The sequence below is a fragment of the Eleutherodactylus coqui genome, chromosome 9, assembly GCF_035609145.1.
Source record: "Eleutherodactylus coqui strain aEleCoq1 chromosome 9, aEleCoq1.hap1, whole genome shotgun sequence".
Lineage (NCBI taxonomy): Eukaryota > Metazoa > Chordata > Amphibia > Anura > Eleutherodactylidae > Eleutherodactylus > Eleutherodactylus coqui.
The window spans coordinates 117,641,650-117,660,603 of record NC_089845.1 but is presented as its reverse complement, the minus strand read 5'-3'; the positions used below and the strand labels follow the sequence as shown (position 1 = coordinate 117,660,603).

The 18,954-nt window shown below is 40.9% G+C and overlaps 1 protein-coding gene across 1 annotated transcript in view; it reads left to right on the top strand.

Annotated features, from left to right (window-relative positions):
* VPS13B (vacuolar protein sorting 13 homolog B) overlaps window positions 1-18,954 on the top strand; it is a 968,736-nt gene that overhangs the window by 566,174 nt on the left and 383,608 nt on the right. The window contains exons 28-30 of the mRNA XM_066578394.1: window positions 2,323-2,464; window positions 4,881-5,295; window positions 6,636-6,747. Coding sequence (XP_066434491.1) covers window positions 2,323-2,464; window positions 4,881-5,295; window positions 6,636-6,747 — 669 coding nt within the window. The remainder of the gene's footprint in view (window positions 1-2,322; window positions 2,465-4,880; window positions 5,296-6,635; window positions 6,748-18,954) is intronic.

The window sequence follows — 18,954 nt, the reverse complement described above, 5'->3', positions numbered from 1 at the left end:
TTTAGATAATTATAATTCATTGACTTGCCAATTGCTTTATTGTGGTTAGATAATGTTGAACCACCACTCTTTCTGGTATTGATACTCCGTATATAAGAGCATTACAAGAATGTTGGACGTTCAAGTCAATGATTATAAAGTTGTCTAAAGGTAGACTCCGTGAAGAACATGAGAGACCTTGGTTAGTTTATTCTTGGAATCACATGCCACAAGCCTAATCAAGCTTTTTAGATACATCGACAACTATTGAAAATCAGCAGCAGCATCCTTGATCTCTTCATATGCTTATAATCTCTGGTTGAGCAGCGGCCGTCTACACTTGCTGGATTGCTGAACTTTGGGTATATTTGAACACATTTTCCAAGCAGTGTCATGTTACTGATCAGAAAGAAATGCAAACAAAGTATTTCTATTTAAGAGGTTAGTCATTGTATAAAAGGATAATGATATATATAATCAGTGCTGGTAACACAGTGTTTGCTGAAGATCAATATATACTTTATGTACTGTCCATACTATTCTTCTGACGTCAAAGTCTCTTTCCAATGGGTGTGCCAAGCAGTTCTTCTCTGAACTGAACTTTAAAGGGGGTGTCTACTTTACATAAAACTAGCTTAATAAAGTATGTTGTGTTAAAGTATACCTCCACTGATCAAATTGAATAGCTCCCAGTTTATGCAGCTCCGTTTGTATATTTGTATCAGCAGGTAGGTAGATAGATACAGAAGTTAAAAATCTAACCAGAACATGTATTTAGACAGTGTTTGTAGAGAGAACTTGATAGTTAATAAATAGAGATGAGCGAGCACCCAAATGATCGGGTCCGCGTTATTCGAGTCAAGCTTTTGGTAAAATTCGAGAGCTCTACACGAGTAACGAACCCCATTGACTACAATGGGAGACTCGAGCATTTTTGTATGTGGGACGCTGGGTCCCGAGCTTTTTTTTTTTTTCTTGGTTCGTGTGTTCTTTCTCTCTCTCATTGACGCACGCTGCGTCGGGGAGGGGCCAAAACAGGCACGTCACAGCGGGGAGGAGCCAAAAGCTGGGGTGGGATCAAACACTATTTGATGCTCGTTCGAGTAACGAGCACCATCGAGTACGCTAATACTTGAACGAGCATCACGCTCAGCAGAGTATGTTCGCTCAACTCTATTAATAAAGTCTTGTGATTACTGCAGCCTCTGCAGTATGTATGGAGGAGTTTGCAGTTTATTGTGAGCTAGTAGACTTGTGAAGACAATTGCCTACAATGGTCTTGCGGTTTCACTATATCTGTAACACGGCAGACAATGAGTACAATTTTTTGATAGTGAATTGGGAGTTAGAAGAGATCTACAGCACAACTGGGTAGGTTTTGGAGGAAAAGGTTTCAGGTAGTTACTGTGCCTTTTAAGTCTTAGGAGCACTTTGAAATTTTTCTTTTTCACTGGAGGTACACTTCAAGACATACATGAGCCAAGTATGTATGTCCAAAATGGACATCCTTAAAAAGGCTTATGTAGTTCAGCCTGCTGTAAAAATGAAACTATATTTGCCTTACTTAATTCCCTGTCACTCTCATTCCACCGTTGTCTGATCCCTCGCTGATCTTCACCTCCAGCTGCAGCAGTGATGACTTGCTGACACAGGGTCATGTGACTCCTATAGCTATTCACCAGTCAAAGTGAGCTGGTGATCAGCTGCAGCAGTCACATGTTCCTGGTGTAAGTGACATCATTACTGTCTCACTGCAGCCGGAAGTACATAGCAGCATGGGAACAGGAGCATCAGGGTGTCCAGTGAGGTGACATGGCTCTTTTATGCTTTTACAGCAGGATAAGCAGTTTTGAACAAAACTTTTGTCCCCGGATAATCCCTTTAATGTGAATTGGTATTTCAAGTAGGAAGAAACTTTACAATCCTCTTCATCTTTGAAACAATTTAGTATGGAAGTCTTAATTGATCATCATGCATCTGATTTTTCAGCATTGAGTGACATTATCCTTCATGGTTAATATTCATGGCAAATGAGTTCATTACATTTGCCTTTGTAGTATACATATCTTACACACAACACAGCAGTTTTTTGTTTTTTTTTACTATATAGAACGGGAGTCTGGTCTGTTAGTCATGAAAGCCGAGAACATGGCTCTGCCCAACTCTTGTAGTATATTGATTTTATAAACACTTTCTTCATTGTGTATGAGTGTATTAATGATTATTGCAGCCCAGCAGGTGTCAACATCATTATGGCAAAAACTCAAACATCCAATGGCTTCATATTTTTGCATTTTTTTCTATCTTTTCACTCACTTTGTGTCTTCTTTTCAATTCTTCAAGCCTCGTCGAAAACTGTTGGTGTCTGGGGCAGTATGGTGGGGTGTTCCTTTCATGTACTGACAAGCTGAACAGACGCACCACATTGGTTCGACCCGTCAGCAAGCAGGACCCTTTCAGTAACTTTTCTGGCTTCTTCCCTTCTGTAAGAAATCATTCTTTGTAATTTTTGTAGTTAAAGAAATTCCATCAACTGTGGTTTATTTTCTGCAAGTTTTGCTATATTCCAATGTGACCTGACGATCAGTTGATGGAAATTCTTAAGTGGAATGCACACATATATATGATCTATCTGTGTCATCATCTTTTACGAAAGGAATGAATTGGATGATTCAGACAGATCCAACAGTACTCCCTGTATATCAGGATCATGTAGCTATGGTGGGTGCAGTAGTCATAACCCAGCTCTGGTGCATGAAAGGGTCCAAAATCTCATCTGCCTCTTACAATGAATCCAGGCTTACAAGTGCCACATTGTAGGTGTTGGCTCTGTTATAGAGCATAAGTAGGATAGAAGATATTTATTTTTGTGCATTTAATATCACTTCGTCAGCCATAGATCATATATTCATTTGTGCATTCAGCTTTCTGTGTGATGGGTTGCAATCAATGTGACTTGATAAATTGATGCGTAAATTAGTTTACTATAAGACAGTGCCCGCTGCTCAACATCGCTTTTGCTGCTAAAATCCCTTCTTTTATCCAATCATAAGGCTTCTTTCAGAATCAGATTTTTAGGCTAGCTTTTACAGTTTTTAAGAGAGCAGAAATTTATCCCGCTATTTTCTGCAGTGCTTGCCCAGCCTTGGCAAATCACACCTGATTAACGTCTTAAAGGGGTTGTCTGAGTTGTGAAATTTTTAACTGCTAGGAATGTTCTAAAATAAGCTGTAATCACACATTCAATCCCCTGCCGCTTCAGCACAGCTACCCCAGTCCTCTCTGCTGGCCTTATTTTACATGTCGTAGTGGTGACCTACCCAAATATTCAAGTGACTACTGCAGCCAATCACTGTTCTCAGCGTCTCGTGGCGGACACAGTTTAGGCCAGTGATTGGCTACAGTAGTCATGCAGGTGGGTATGTGGGCATGTCACTGTTGCAGCCTGCCAGGGAAGACTGGAGTGGTGAGAAAACACATCGGAGAGTATAGATTTTTTTTTCATATTTCCTGCAGTTAACAAAAAAATAAATCAAAACTCAGACATCTACTTTAGGTTTTCAGATTGTTAATGAGCTTACTGTAAATTCTGTATAAAGCAAGTAGATAATAGCTTGTTATTTAATCGTTTAACATTCAGTTTTAATTGTGTTTAGTGTTTAATTATATGGAATATTTTTATATTATTGGAGTTTTCCAGTTTCCCCCAGAAACAAATGTATAACAGCCATATACTAACGGACTTTTGTAGACACTAAGGCTTAAAGTGTCAAAGGGACCCAATGCAAAATTTAAAGGTGGTCACACCTGATCCTGCACAAAGTCTGACAATGCCTTTTTTCCCGTTTAGTCAGATCACTCGATTTTATTTGTCCGGTTTTTTTTTTAAATTAATTTTGGCCCATTTCACGTATAGTTCAGCAGATGAGCAGTAATGATTATGTAGCTGCTGTAAAGGCCAATACGTTTCATTCATCATTATCAGACCTTAGGTTTTCTAAAAATAGAAATCTGCTTAAGCAACTCAGGAAGAAAAAGGGACTAAAACCTTAAAGAGCTTGGCCTAAGATTGAAATGTATGCTAGGATAGGTGTCTGATCTGTGGGTATTCATTTATTTTATAGCGTAAACCTATTCTGTAGCACTGTACATCATTTGATATTGAGTCCCGTTCCAATTGGGGCTCACAGTCGAAATTCAATTATTAGTTTATTTAGGGGGTATAGGAAGATAATGAAGTGCTAGGAGAAAACCCACGCAAACAAGGGAGTACATACAATTCCATGTTTAGGATTTTCTTGGTTTGAATGCAGGATCCCAGCGCTGCAAGGCAACAATGCTATCTACTGAGCTATCTTGCTGCCTTCAGGGTCTCTAACCACTGTAATCCTCACTGATCACTAGATTGGGGGTTCTATGTCTGAATAGGGGAGTGATTCAGCATGTGAGCTATAGCTCTATTCTGTGGGTCTGATTGAGATAGCCAAGACCTGTACTTGATGGGGGTCCTGGTTGTTGGACACACACTGATGATCAGACACCTGTTACTTATCCTTTAGGTGGGTCATAAGTTTCAATCTTGGGCTAACTTCTTTAAATGTATTATTAATTCTAGACCATTTCCTCTCTATTTATTAGTTTTTCATTGATCGTAGAATGATAGGAAATACGGTCACTGCAAGGCCTTATGTACATTGCTATTGACATATCGGTTCACAATATGGGGCTTTATTTCACAGCATATGGCATTCAATATTGTGCAATACGTCACACTAGGTTCCAACTAGAGGAACTGGTAAAAATCCCAAATATTTAACGGGTGCATCAGGCCTTGCTGTTTTATTGCCACCATTTTCTTGTATGTTCTTTAACATTTCAGTTGTTGCATCTTTTTGACACAGACAACAGCAAAGCTTTTAGAAAGCTCACACCAGCAGCATGGATTTCTTTCCCTAACTTACACCAAAGCGGTGACCCGAAACGTTCGTCACAAGTTGACCACTAGGAGTGACAGGAGTTCTCGGAGCTTTCAAAAGCTCTCTGAAGGCTCATCAGACAGTTCGCCTCACTTCCTTCATGAGATCCTAATTTCAGCACAAGCTTTTGACGTTGTGCTCTTCTTCCCTTTGCTTCATGCAATTTCAACTATTTTTGATGTCAGGAAACCACAAAGCAAAAAAGAAAAACACAAATCTCCTGGACAGCCCATGAGATCACACACTTTGACCTCACGTAATCTACCTCTTATTTACATCAACACCAGCGTCATCAGAGTCTTTGTTCCAAAAGCAGAAGAAAAGCAGCAGCATATAGGAGGTATGTATGACCAAAGCTACATCCATTCTCCTTTACGTCAGTGGTTTTCTCTACCTAACCATGTATGTACCATACAGTCAGCAACTAGGGCCGTAGGGAGCTATAGAGTCCTATCCACATTGCTACTGGAAATTACATTGTTTGCAATTGGACCAAGGGTAGTGGAAAGGCTGAAACAAACAGAATACCCCTTCTGGGTGATAAGACCGGCACCATAATTGGGTGCCCACTTTAGCCATCGCTTTGTGAATCCTTCTCTTCTATGTACTATACACTACTGGCTGTAACTAATAAAGTATTTTTTGTTGATAGTAATAACTGCAACTATATTGGACATTATATTTTTTTCCTTAGTTTTTTTCCCCAATTAGGTTCATGTGGGTTACATCTGTATTTAAAGGGGTTAGCCACTTCTATATAAAAACTTCAAGAGAATGTACAATGTATGTATTGTCAATTTACTAATACATATTGTTAAGTAATTCTGCGTCATTTTCTCTTATTCTGAAGCCACACCTCCTGAACTACCAAGTCATCTTTGACAGCGCAGAGGCTTTGCGTTAGGCAGTGTTGTCCATCAGCTTCTTACATTGAGACGATCTGTTGCTTGCACCAGTTTCCTTCCTGGACATGGTTTGTAGGACACAGTGGCAGCACTGTCCAGCAAGAAGCCTTGGATGGTGAGGAGGCATGGCTTGAGAATAAAAATAAGCAGCACCGAATTACTGAACACTATATGCATTAGTAAGTTGCCAATAAACCCATCATATAGTTTTTTGGACTTTTTATATGCAAGATGGATAACCCCTTTAAACAAAACCCATGGATAGGTCTTTCAACTAATTTCCAGTCTAACACTAATTTAACTATGACATACAATTGCCGGAGCCGTGGGGGACCTAATACCCCTTCCCAAAAATCTCCGCTAGAAAGACAGTGGTCCGTTTTATGGATAGAAAGCAGCCATGAACGACTCAATTCAAGATAACAAGAAAAGGAGATAATCCGTCAGATGGTTGTTACGGCAGGTCTTGATTTCAGTTTTTTATAAAATATATGTTATTTGTTAACAAGAAAAATAAGAAAATTTTGGATCAAGAATGTGTCTTAACAATTACTAGATGGCAGATATCAGAAGCCTACTATGTAGTTGGTTTAATGTAATTCAAAAATTTTCAAGATGCCACCGAAATAAATAATATTGTAATTATTCTTGATTGTTTAATAAAAACATTTTCAAACTATGAGATACAATTGAGAAAGGAAGTCTGAAAATAGTTGGGACTCCATTATTATTTGTATTACCTAGCTTCATCTTTTATTCTGTCTCTTTCAATCAGCAAACCAGACTATCAGTGAAGATACCCTAGTGTTAAAGATTGCCTCAGTGTCCATGGCTCCACAAGCAGACAACCCTCTTAGCCGGAGTGTCTTGAGAAAGGATATTTATCAGTAAGTAAAGTTCCAATTAAAAAACAAATAAAAATCATCTTGCGAATGGCATGATTTAAAATGTTCTCTTATAAGGGAACCATTGATTGTAATGAGGCAAACAGAGACCAATGGTGTGAACTTTGGCCTCCATTTGACCTGGTTCATATTTGTTCGGGATTTGTGCGTCTCGCAAAGGAAAAATCTCCCACGAATTTCTTAACCGTGTGAAGGCTACCTTAGAGCATGTAGTAGATGGGTGAAGGTTGCAAAGTCCTGCCATAAAGCATAAAAAGAAGACTTAAAATATTGCAATTTTCACATTAGTAACTAACACACACAGTAGGGTGACATTTCCTGTCTTCCACAACTTTGTTTTGTAGACTGTAGATGAGAACACCATAATACTAATAGACACCTAGATAGGGAAGGACAGCAAGACTATACAAATAAGGTTCTATATGCATCTGCACGGTCATTCTCTCCTGTCTGTGTGCCATCACATCCAAGAGAAGACTGTATTTCTCTGACTATTAACGCCCATTCGTTGCAGCTACCATAATGCACATGCACCATGCTGTACTATCTAAATAGACGATATAGGAAGAAAGTGTATTCCAGTATGACTGTCCCAGAAACCTTTTTTAAAGGGAATATATATATAGCGGAAGGATATTACAGGATATAAATCTAAGGTTAACTGTTAATCTGGGTATACAGCAGGTAGGAAATATTAGGGGTTGATCCAGGGATTCGTCTGATTGCCATTAGGGAGTCGTGAAGGAATTTTCCCCCCAAGGGCTAATTGGCTTTTGGTCTTGGTGTTTTTTTGCCTTCCTCTGGATCAACAACACAGGAGGATAAACAGGCAGGAGTAGATGGACATTGTCTTCATTCGGCCTTACAAACTATATATATATATATATATATATATATATATATATATATACTGTATATAATGTAATTCTTTAAAAAAATGTCTCTAGGACAGTCATACTGGAACACACTTTCTTCCTATATCGTATATATTTTACTACAACACAAAATGCACATTCACTTTTTTATACAATTGGACCACTTCATGACATATTTTAATTTGTTTTTAGATAAATGCATTAATTTGGGTCTTAAAATCATTTTTTCAGTAAGGTTTTATTAAAATTTTGCACCTTATTCCTGTTATGAGTATGATAGGAGAAGTGGAAATCTGGAAGACACAGGACCTTTGAATATAAAAAGAAAATGGGAGGGAGACCTGGAGCCACTTGAAGATGGGCATTGCAGGAGGGAGATTTCGGAAAGAATATCACAAGTTTATTTAAGTGGAGCCCACAGACTTTCATTTATTTAATACACAGGATATACAAAACTCCAACTTTTCTAGTGGCCTTGCATTAATAGAGCCCAAAACGTTTTGAGCTAGTAACAGATTTCTAGATGCATTGTGTCTTAAGGCTTGTATGACCCGGATAGTCATTATATCATTTGTATGATCAATATTATTGGTGAGAGCAGATGTAGAGTGGTTTGACCCAAAAAAATCATCAGGTGTAAATGGTTCTTTTCGCCACAATTGTCTTATGTACATTTGCATGATGCCGTTACTTCCTATAGGTTCCTACTTCAAACAAAGGACTTGACAGGAACACCTTGTTGTGATTAGGGCCTTTTTAGCTTTATTGAATGAAAAAAGGAAAACGTGCCTATTTATTTTTTCACTTTAAATATAAGCATCTGAAACGCAGGACTGTTGATGCTACTTTGGATCAAAGCTGAAAAAAAAATCTTAAGTTCTAAAGGAAAAATCACAGTTTACTGATTTTCTGTGAAATACCGGGCTCTGGTTTTTGTCACCTCTTGATTTAAACCATGTTGATCACAAGGGCAGAGAGGCTGGCAAATAGAGGCAATCAAGATCTCAATGAAATAATACATGACATTGAATGAAATTGGCACCATTGCCAGACTTAAAAGCACGCACATAAGTGGTACCAAGTGAGAAAAGTCACATAGAAAAGTCAGCTGTGTAATCCAGTCATTCCTGGTAAAAGCCAGTCTGCTTCTCAGATGTGGCAGCTTTCGTGCTCTAAAGTGCTTCCTACTGAACTTCAACAGATGTTGTTAAAATGAAATACTTTTCTGAGTATAAACAATTCACATTCTTATACATGACAATCTTTTCACTTCCTGTATCATGTATCGTGAGAGGAGGAAAAAAAATTACAATACCGTCTTTTTATGGAGGTGGCAAGTGCCAGCAACACAACGTTACACTAAGGCTGTGGCAGCAACATTGAAGTTCAAAGGCCGAACTGATGAGATCCGTGAATTATTGGCCGTAGGGTAATAGTTTAATGGCTTTAGTTGTACTTCAAAGAATACAGTTGAGTTTTCCTAAATTGAAGGGAAATCTATGTAAGGTGATTTGAAAGCTCTGTCCAAGTGTTAGAGACGGTTTAGACTTGGTCCCATTATTGAAGGCTATAGAAGAGGTATTCATTCTTTCATGTCTTATTCTCCTCAGTCATATAACGTGTGTTGTAGCAGACTAGGAACGGCACGGAAAATTATCATCTATACAGTTGAATAGCTAACCTTTTATAAAATGCTGCATATACGGTGCCTGGCAAAATTATTCATTTGCCCTTGGTGTTTTTTGTTTTGTTTTGTTTCGTTGCAGTACAACTTTGATTTAAAATGTTTTTTTAGGGGCTTTGTACTACAATCTCAATTCTCAAAAAGTTGGGACGCTGTGTAATATGTAAATTAAATATAAAGAAAAAAAAAAGCAATGACTTAAAACATCTCATGCAACCATATTTTACTCACCATAGAACACATCAGAAGTTGAAAGGGAGACATTTTTCCATTTCATTTTTTAAAAAATTAACTCATTTAGAACATGATCACATCTCGCAAATGTTAGGACAGGGACAGGGGCATAGCTATAGGGGGTGCAGGGGTAGCAGTTGCTACTAGACCCTGTAGTCTTAGGGGGCCCAAAGTCCCCTTAATCACATAAGAAGGCACCAGTATTGTAAACAGCACGTGGTAGGTAGAGGACCCTGTTACAGATTTTGCATCAGGGCCCAAGAGCTTCTAGTTATGCCTCTGGACAGGGCTATGTCTACTATTATGTAGCATACCCTCTCTTTTTTACAACAGTCTGTAAATGTAGTGATGAGACCAATTGCTGGAGTTTGGGGAGAGGAGTGTTGTTCCAAACTTGTCTGATGTAGGATTCTAGCTGTTCAACAGTCCTGGGTCGTCTTTGCCGGATTTTTGGTTTTATAATGCGCCAAATATTTTTTATTGGTGAAAGATCTGGACTGCAGGCAGGATGGTTCAGCACCTGGACTCCTCTTCTGTGAAACAGTGCTGTTGCGATGGATGCAGTATGTGGTTTAGCATTGTCTTACTGAAATATGCAAGGCCTTCCCTGTAAGAGACATTGTCTGGATGGGAGCATATATTGTCCTAAAATCTCTTTATACTGCTCAGCATTGATAGTGTATTTCTAGATGTGTAAAGGCCCTTTTACACGCAACGATTATCACTCAAAAGCCATCTTTTGAGCTCTAATCATTGTGTGTAAATGTGTACCCATCGTGCACTTACCATGCACTTTTCGTCCATTGTGAGTTCAGCTCAGCTTACCCCTTTCCAATCCAATTTGTATCCTGGTTTTCCTAAGGGGGCTTACTCTTTTTCTGCCGTTATACAACAGTGCTATATGCTGATTAAAGCGAGTACTGCATAAGGTGACACTTTGGATAGGCTCAGAGAGCAGAGAGGCTGGCAATATACAGTAAGAGAACCCCGACTGGCGTCTTCCAACATCGGAGCTGTACAGCCTTAAACCATAATGTCTTTAGACGTCAGACAGTGAATTGGAAAGGGTTAAAATCTGTGGTCCCTGATAAGAGGACCACACACTGAGTTCTCCGCGGGCAGCGCTGATAACATTCTCTTAAGCTGCTGTCCCGCTGGAGAAGAATAGTGATATATTTAGAGAACAGACCACCCGCTGTTCTCTAAATACATGCAAATAAAGCTAGTTAATTTTAAAGGGCTGATTAAACCATTAGTAGCTAATTCAAAATGATTGCTTAAAACGGTCAGTTTCTGACGAATTTTGAGTGATCATCTGTGTGTGTAAATGGAGCTTTAGCTGCCCATGCCATAGGCACAAATGCAACTCCATACTATTAGAGATGCAGGCTTTTGAACTGTACACTGATGACCAGCTGGATGATCCATCTCGAGTCTGCAGGACACAATGTCTGTAGTTTTCAAAAAGAATTTCAAATTCTGATTCATCTGACCACAGGACAGTTTTCTATTTTGCCTCAGTCTATTTTAAATGAGCTTTGGCCCTGAGAAGATGCAATTGTTTCTGGATTGTGCATGATACAGCTTTAACTTGCACTTGTGGATTGCACAGTGACTAGAGATGAGCGAGCGTACTCGGAAAAGCACTACTCGCTCGAGTAATTTGCTTTATCCGAGTATCGCTGTGCTCGTCCCTGAAGATTCGGGTGCCGGCATGGAGCGGGGAGCTGCAGGGGAGAGCGGGGAGGAACGGAGGGGAGATCTTTCTCTCCCTCTCTCCCGCCCGCTCTCCCCTGCTCCCCGCTGCGACTCACCTGTCAGCCGCAGCGGCACCCGAATCTTCAGGGACGAGTACAGCGATACTCGGATAAAGCAAATTACTCGAGCGAGTAGTGCTTTTCCGAGTACGCTCGCTCATCTCTAACAGTGACCTTTGCTTACAGACAATGATTTCTAGAAGTATTCCTAAGCCCACTTTATAGTACCGTACCAACAGTATGGATAAAAGTTCAAGAAATGTCATGCACATGCTGCAGAAAAAAATCTGCATAAATTGACCTTCACTGTGCGTTTCATGTCTTAAAAAAAAGAGAGGTTGAAATACTCATCAGAATCATTACAAGCCGTGAAAGGTTATGTTCACATGGCAGAATTCATTGTAGAATTTTTTGACATGTCCCTTTCCTACAGTTTCATCTTTTCTGCTTCAGGATTTTTCATGCTGTTTTTTCCCATTGGCAGGGCAAATTCTGAGTGCTGGTCTGCGCCCAAAACTGTGTCAAAAAGACGCAGATTTTGATGCATTTTTTTCAAACAGAATTCACAAGGAAAATTCCACAGTTCATTCCGCCGTGTGAAGATACCCTTACATTCAATTTTGATGCAGATTTTTTTACACTGTGTATTTTTAGTGTGGACCTCACCTCTTCAACTGAGGATGTAAAATCCGTACCAAATTTGTTAAATGCAGATTTTGACATGGATTTTCTTAAGTGAGTCATGACCAAGACACCTTGCCTTTTAAATATAAGGCTAATTAATACCTGTCGGAGGTGCTACAGCTAAAAGAGATGCAGACCTGTCGCATGGGTCATGTCCTCTTGTACATTATGGAATTACCATGCGTGTGGTCCAAAAAAATTTACTAGTTTTTATAGTAGTGCAATGTTGAAAATGGTCACGAGAGAGCTCAGTTAGAGTGTGTTTGGCAGGGTAAGGGCGTCTCTGCTGGTTTGTTAGGAAACACCTGAGATGTTTTTTTTATAAAAAGTAGGTGTGGTCCCTCATGAGTCTCTCTGGCTCCTGGATTTCCAGTATGGCTCCAAAGTCTGATGTGATGTCCTGAGATGTTGATGGGACCGCTTAATATGTGGCAAAGAATTATGCTTGAATTGTGAAGTTTTGTCATTAGACCTATTGCAGAGTAGAACATTACTAATGTTTAAATAGAGGCCAGATGGCCAGGTATTATTTTTGTGCACCATTGAAGACGTTGAGTTGTGTGAACATTGCAATGCTAAAGCAGTAATACTCGCAGATGCCAGATCTGAAGAAGCTGCTGTTGTGGATTGAGTTTCTATGCATGTTCCACCCATCCTATGAGGAAAAGATGGCAACCTTAGTGTGACTAATCGCTTATTGTTACATTACCCACATTAACTAATCACAATTCAACTTACATTACTTAAGCTGCCCTTGAAAAAGTGGGCCATCTTTGATTGCTGTGGACGACAAGGTTGAGTGTCTCTAAGATGCTTTTGAAATATGAGACTCGTTGGCTATAACATATAATAGATTACTTCACTGTTTATTGCTATTTATTTTTTTGAATTTCAGTTATTTCATTGTTCATGGCTAATTACAGTTCATCTTGAAATTGCATAAGTCCTTCCATGTTCTCCGGTGTTCTTAATACAATAAGCTCTTGTTATAAGTGAAAAGAACGTGGGGTTCTTAACGTCATGAGCAGATCTCATCCAAGAACTCAGATGTTCCGTGTGAGCGCACTGAGCTTGGAACCTAAATATTTTATCTCCCACAGTCATCATGTCAGTCATGGGATATGACTGTCTTCTTCCAGAAACATTGCCATTCTTATCTGTGTTTAGTATTGCAGCTCAGCCCCAAGTGAATAGCAATGAGTTGTTATACCACACATAGCATAATGTGGAAGATAGGAGGGGAAAATACTGGGGTGCCATGCAGACTTCTAGGTGTGGAGAGCAGCACAGAGTTGGAATTATAAATGTAACTTTTCTTTTAATTGATATTACTAGTAAAAAAATGCATTCGAGCCACAAGCTTCTTTATCAATAATACTAGAAGGTGAACCACCAAGTCTTTAATATTTTTTACAGCTTAGTAGCAAGATTCACACCGTTGTTTGAAATGCTCCATGCCTGATATTGCATCTCCAACGCTGCTGCTCAGTACTCCAGCCTGGTGGTTGTTTACTGGCTGCAGTCAACTTGTGTACAGGAGGTCACAGACTGCTGCCACCAATGACAGAGTTTAGTGATCGAAGGCGGAGCTCTATCATTGGCTGCAGCAGCCTGTAACATCCTGTACACAGGCTACTGCAGCTTGTAAGGGGAGACCCAGAATAGCAGCGCTGGATACAGTGAGGAGCCAGGAGAGGTGAGCATATGCCTGTTTGTTATGCTGTTGCATAGGGAACATGTTTTGGGAGGGGGTTCGGGTTATAACATCCTGGACAACCCTTGAGCAACAAAGAATGTACAATTATGTCCTGTGCATTTGGAGTTTGTGTGGAGGGGGATTGGGAGCCAGTCCCACTCCATACATTGCTGGTGCCAGCTGTTTCTCACAGGTGAAACTTGCCGGCAGCAGCCATATAAATTTAAATTAAAAAGAAATCCCCCATTTGGTTTTGGGGAGTCCCAAATGACCCCTCGCAATAAGATCATGGGGTACAGGTCAATTGCCATGGCAGCCGGTGGCCCTCTGAAGGCCCCAAGGGCTTCCGTGGATAATTGTCTATTGAGCCATGCCTGTGGCGTGGCTCGATAGGTTGCCTGTCATATCGCATTACATTATACTGCAGGAGCAATCAAATGATCTCAAGCCTCTTAGGGGGACTAAAGAAAAATTTTAAAATGAGTTGAAAAATGTTTTATGAATTATTAGAAAAAATAAAAGGTATTAAAGGTTAAAAAAAAACTTTTGCTGTATTTATAATTAAATCAAAAGAAAAAAACATTTTGTATCGCTGCGTCCATAAGGCCCAACGCCCACAAACAGATTATCGTGGTGGAATTCGTGATCAAACACCCGCCGTGAATTCCGCAGCAATGTCTGTCCATAGACATCCCATGTTAAACGATTCCCCGCTTCCTACGAGCGGAAGTCAACTGCAATTTTCTGCTCGTGGTGGAGAATTGCAGAATGCTCTAATTTGTAAAATTGCATGGATGGCTTCCATTAAGTCAATGGAAGCCGTCTATCCCGCGATACTTCCGCTGTGAGCACTGCGGAATTATTGACGGATATCTCTAATAAAATGTTTTTGTTTTTTTTAAAGTTTACATTTTTTGGAGGCAAAATTAATAAAATAAGCATTTTGCCTTAGTTTTTTAATGTTTTTGCTGTGCAGGATAATTAGTGTACTCAAATTATAGTACGGGTCGTTATGGACATGATAATACCACTTATATTGGGTTTTTCCTAATTTTTTTTCATACCAATAGGTGAAAATGATTAAAAAAGGTTTTGTTTTTATTTTTTTACACTATTTCTTTAGTTTTTTTTTTTTACACAATTTATGTCACTGTAGGGGACTTGTACCATAACACCTATGATCGCTATGGTAAGGCATTGCAGGACCTATGTACTGCAATGCCTTATTGCTAATTATAGCAATCATAGGCACTGGCAAAGCAGGATTCCTGTATATAGCATCCTTTTGCCATGACTACCCGTCGGCCCTCCATGTTTACATCACGGGGGTTTGATGACGTCACGGAGGTATCTGTGAAAACCTCTTAAAAAGTGGAAATGAAAATCCCCCCAAAATCGTTGTTTGCTTAAGCACCAAATAGGCCATGTCCTTAAGGGGTTAAATAGTACCATTGAGAAAAACAACTCACCCCACAAAAAACAATCCCTCAGACAGCTACATTGAGCTTGCTGTGTGCATGCTGTCTTTACCAGGGGACACCATAGGAATGGAGGACGAGTGAGTATGAAAATAAACTCCCCAGAGTCCATGTGACATAAACTTTGAGCACCATAGCTTAGTGTATGGCGCTTATACTTTGATGTCAGGTTCCCCTTAGTGTTTCATTCCTTTTGAAATTTTCCAGGCACAGCAGAGTCCTGGCCACGAATGTGCAAAGAACTGCAGTTGGCCCTATGCTCTCGAAAAGAGCTGCGCTGCAGTTCCATGCTCATTCGGTGACCGGGAACGCTACTGTGCAGGGAAATACAGTGAAGCGAAGGCAGCGCTCTTAGCACCCTTTCATTCTCTGGATCAGTGGAGGTTCCAGAGGTCAGATCTCCACTGATCACAAATCAGCTAAGATATGCCATCACTTTATGAAATAAGAATAATCCTTTAAGTACATCCATACCTTTTTGTTCTTATCGATTTTCCATTTAATTTCATTTCTCTTCCAATTCTCTCTGCCTGCTCTCTTTCCCTGAACATAAATCACCAAAGCCAGAGTGAGTTGTTCCAAAAACCAAGAATTATTGAGGCACACCTGTCTGGTGAGCAATAAGTACTATAAACACTACAGGCTAAATAAGTTTCATTCTTTGTGAAACTGTAAAATGGTTTGCCAGTTTTGTAATTACTAGCAGAAAGATATCCGTGCCTCTAAGTCTGTGGTGCCTAGCGCAGAAATGCATAGAAAACATTTGTCGTAAATGGATTCCGTATGGGCCAGGAAGCAACTAGAAATAGTATAGAACCTAATACCCACTTGTTGGTCACATTCATATTCATTAATTTCTTAACCTAAGTCAGTCTACATAAATGCTGAATTTGATTGCTTTAACTCTAGATCCGCTGATCATATACATAGATCGCTATTACTGTGTTCCCCCCAAAATAGGACCCTGCCTTATATAAATTTTAGTCCCAAAAGAGGCACTAGGTCTTATTTTGGGGGATATCTTATACTTACCAAGCAGGCTCAGTGCAGGTCCAGGTCCCTCCTGCTCCTCTTCATTGCTCCGGCGCACACTTTCTGCAGTCCTCGGTGCTCATACAACATCACTTTCTAGTTACAGGATTCATAAATCCCACCTCCACAATGCCATGGCTGTTGATTTGTTCTTAAACCGCTCCTCAGCCAATCAATGCAGCGCTCGATGAACCAATGTGCTGCCTGTGATTGGTTCATCCAGCGCTGCATTGATTGGCTGAGCAGTGGTCAAACAGCAAATCAACAACCATCTCCTTGTGGAAGCGGGATTTATGATTTGGCTGGCCGCGGCTCACTTTCAGTTCATGGAAAAATACTGGTGTGAGGGCGCAACACTCTAAGCTACTAGAGGATTAAGGTCCAATATGCAATAGTTAAAGCACTTCTTTTATATTTTTTGACAAAATAAAAACCAGCAATTGAAAACCGTGTTTCGGGGATGAGCCCCATCGTCAGTTTGGCTGGATTAAACACAACAGGATGCCTGGGGGTGACACAATTCCAAAGGTTTTTTGGATGTGCCAGAGGCCCTGTATGTAGCAGGGAGGCAGGGAGGAAAGAAGTGCCTGAAGCACTTTGACGGGGTTTTTGATGCGGAAATGCAGCGGAATTTTCAGCTGCAAAAAATCTGTAGTGTTTTCGCTATGTGTCTACATACACTTAAAGTTGGTTTACAGAAAAAACTTTAAAAAGAGTTTTTTTTCCCTTCCAAAACAGGAATAGAAAGTAATCAAAAAGTCATGTATATACCTCTGAAATTGTAGCAATAAAAACTAGAAGTCATCTCAGAAGGAAAAACACGCCCCCAGGGCTCACCCAGACGAGCGGAAAAAAATGCACCGCATGTGTGGGAAAAAATCCACATGACCACGTCCATTGCCACACATATGTTCTATCTTTGGGCAGGTGCGGATTTTCGCCTGCACATGCGATGCATTTTTTTTTTTTTTTCAGAAATACGCGCGGATCTCCACTTGTCTGACTGAGCCTCATACGGGCCTGTTGATGAAAAAGTAAAAATGCTGTGGTCTTGAAATGTCTTAACATACTCTAAGATACTTTTTATCCATTTCCAATTCCTTGCACTCCATGTATACATATAGCATCTGTGTGTTACTTAACATTTCATGGGCGCAAAGTTTTTGAATTTACTGTTGATTGCAAAATTCCAGGCATGTTTTCTGTTTCTCCAGCAACCTTAATTGCACATTTACAATTGTGATCTAACTCATTGTATTCCTATAGGGAAAGTGATATAGAAAAGAGCTAGTATATCTTTGTATAGTTCTTTAGATTTTTCATGCACCTTTATAGTGCATCCTCAGTTACAATACAAGAAACCAGTAGCATAAATGATAGTTTTCTACCAAGAATCCGGTGTTCGATTTATTAACCACAAAACACTCTTCAACTGTTCCTCCACAGATTTCTGAAAATCTCAATTGTCTGTTCCTGGCACTAGGGGCTCAAGCCCATAGAGCTGTATAGGGCACAGGCTGACAAAATAATGCCTGGGTTGCACTAGCATTTATAGGTTATTTGACAGTGGGACCTCTGTGGGTGGGCATATGATATTTGCAACTTGTATAGTAATCACAATGAGGCCCATTCTCACCTACGAATAAAAATAACCGTACTAGCTACTTCCTATCAGAACGGGAAGGACTCTTGATTTTGTCATAGCTTACAGCTACTGGTTGATTGGCACACCAGTAAGCTTTATGATGGAAGTTCCTCATTGATATAGCAGTTGAAGTCCTTGTTTCTGCGCAGGGACCCTCTACTGTTTTGTCTCAGATGATGGTATTGCAATGCAGATTCACAATATGATGCATCAGGAGGAGTTACACACATATACAATATGTATTTATGAACAAAGAAAGCAAAAGTGAATAATGTTACAATGATAAATAAGTAATTAAACTGTTACCCCTTGCTGGGGTTGGAAGTGCACCTTTACTACCGCCGATCCCTATTGTTTTTGCAGTTGCAGTTTAGTGGGTTAAGCCAGGTTGGGGCTATAGTGTGGTCTCTCTCTCTCTCCCTCCCTCCCTCTCTCTCTCCCTCCCTCCCTCTCTCTATCCCCCTCCCCCCCTCTCTCTCCCCCTCCCCCCTCTCTCTCTCCCTCCCCCCTCTCTCTCTCTCTCCCTCCCCCCTCTCTCTCTCCCTCCCCCTCTCTCTCCCTCCCCCTCTCTCCCTCCCCCCTCTCCCTCCCCCCTCTCTCTTCCCCCTCTCTCTTCCCCCTCTCTCTCCCCCCTCTCTCTCCCCCCTCTCTCTTCCCCCTCTCTCTCCCCCCTCTCTCTCCCCCCTCTCTCTCCCCCCTCTCTCCCCCCTCTCTCTCCCCCCTCTCTCTCCCCCCTCTCTCTTCCCCCTCTCTCTTCCCCCTCTCTCTTCCCCCTCTCTCTTCCCCCTCTCTCTTCCCCCTCTCTCTTCCCCCTCTCTCTCCCCCCTCTCTCTCCCCCCTCTCTCTCCCCCCCTCTCTCTCCCCCCTCACTCTCCCCCCTCACTCTCACCCCTCTCTCCCCCCCTCTTCCTCCCCCTCTCTCACTCCCTCCCCCCCTCTCTCCCCCTCTCTCTCCCCCCCTCTTCCTCCCCCCTCTCACTCCCTCCCCCTCTCTCACTCCCTCTCTCTCCCTCCCTCCTCTCTCTCTCCCTCCCCCCTCTCTCTCCCCCTCTCCCCCCTCTCTCTCCCCCTCTCTCCCCCCTCTCTCTCCCCCTCTCTCCCCCT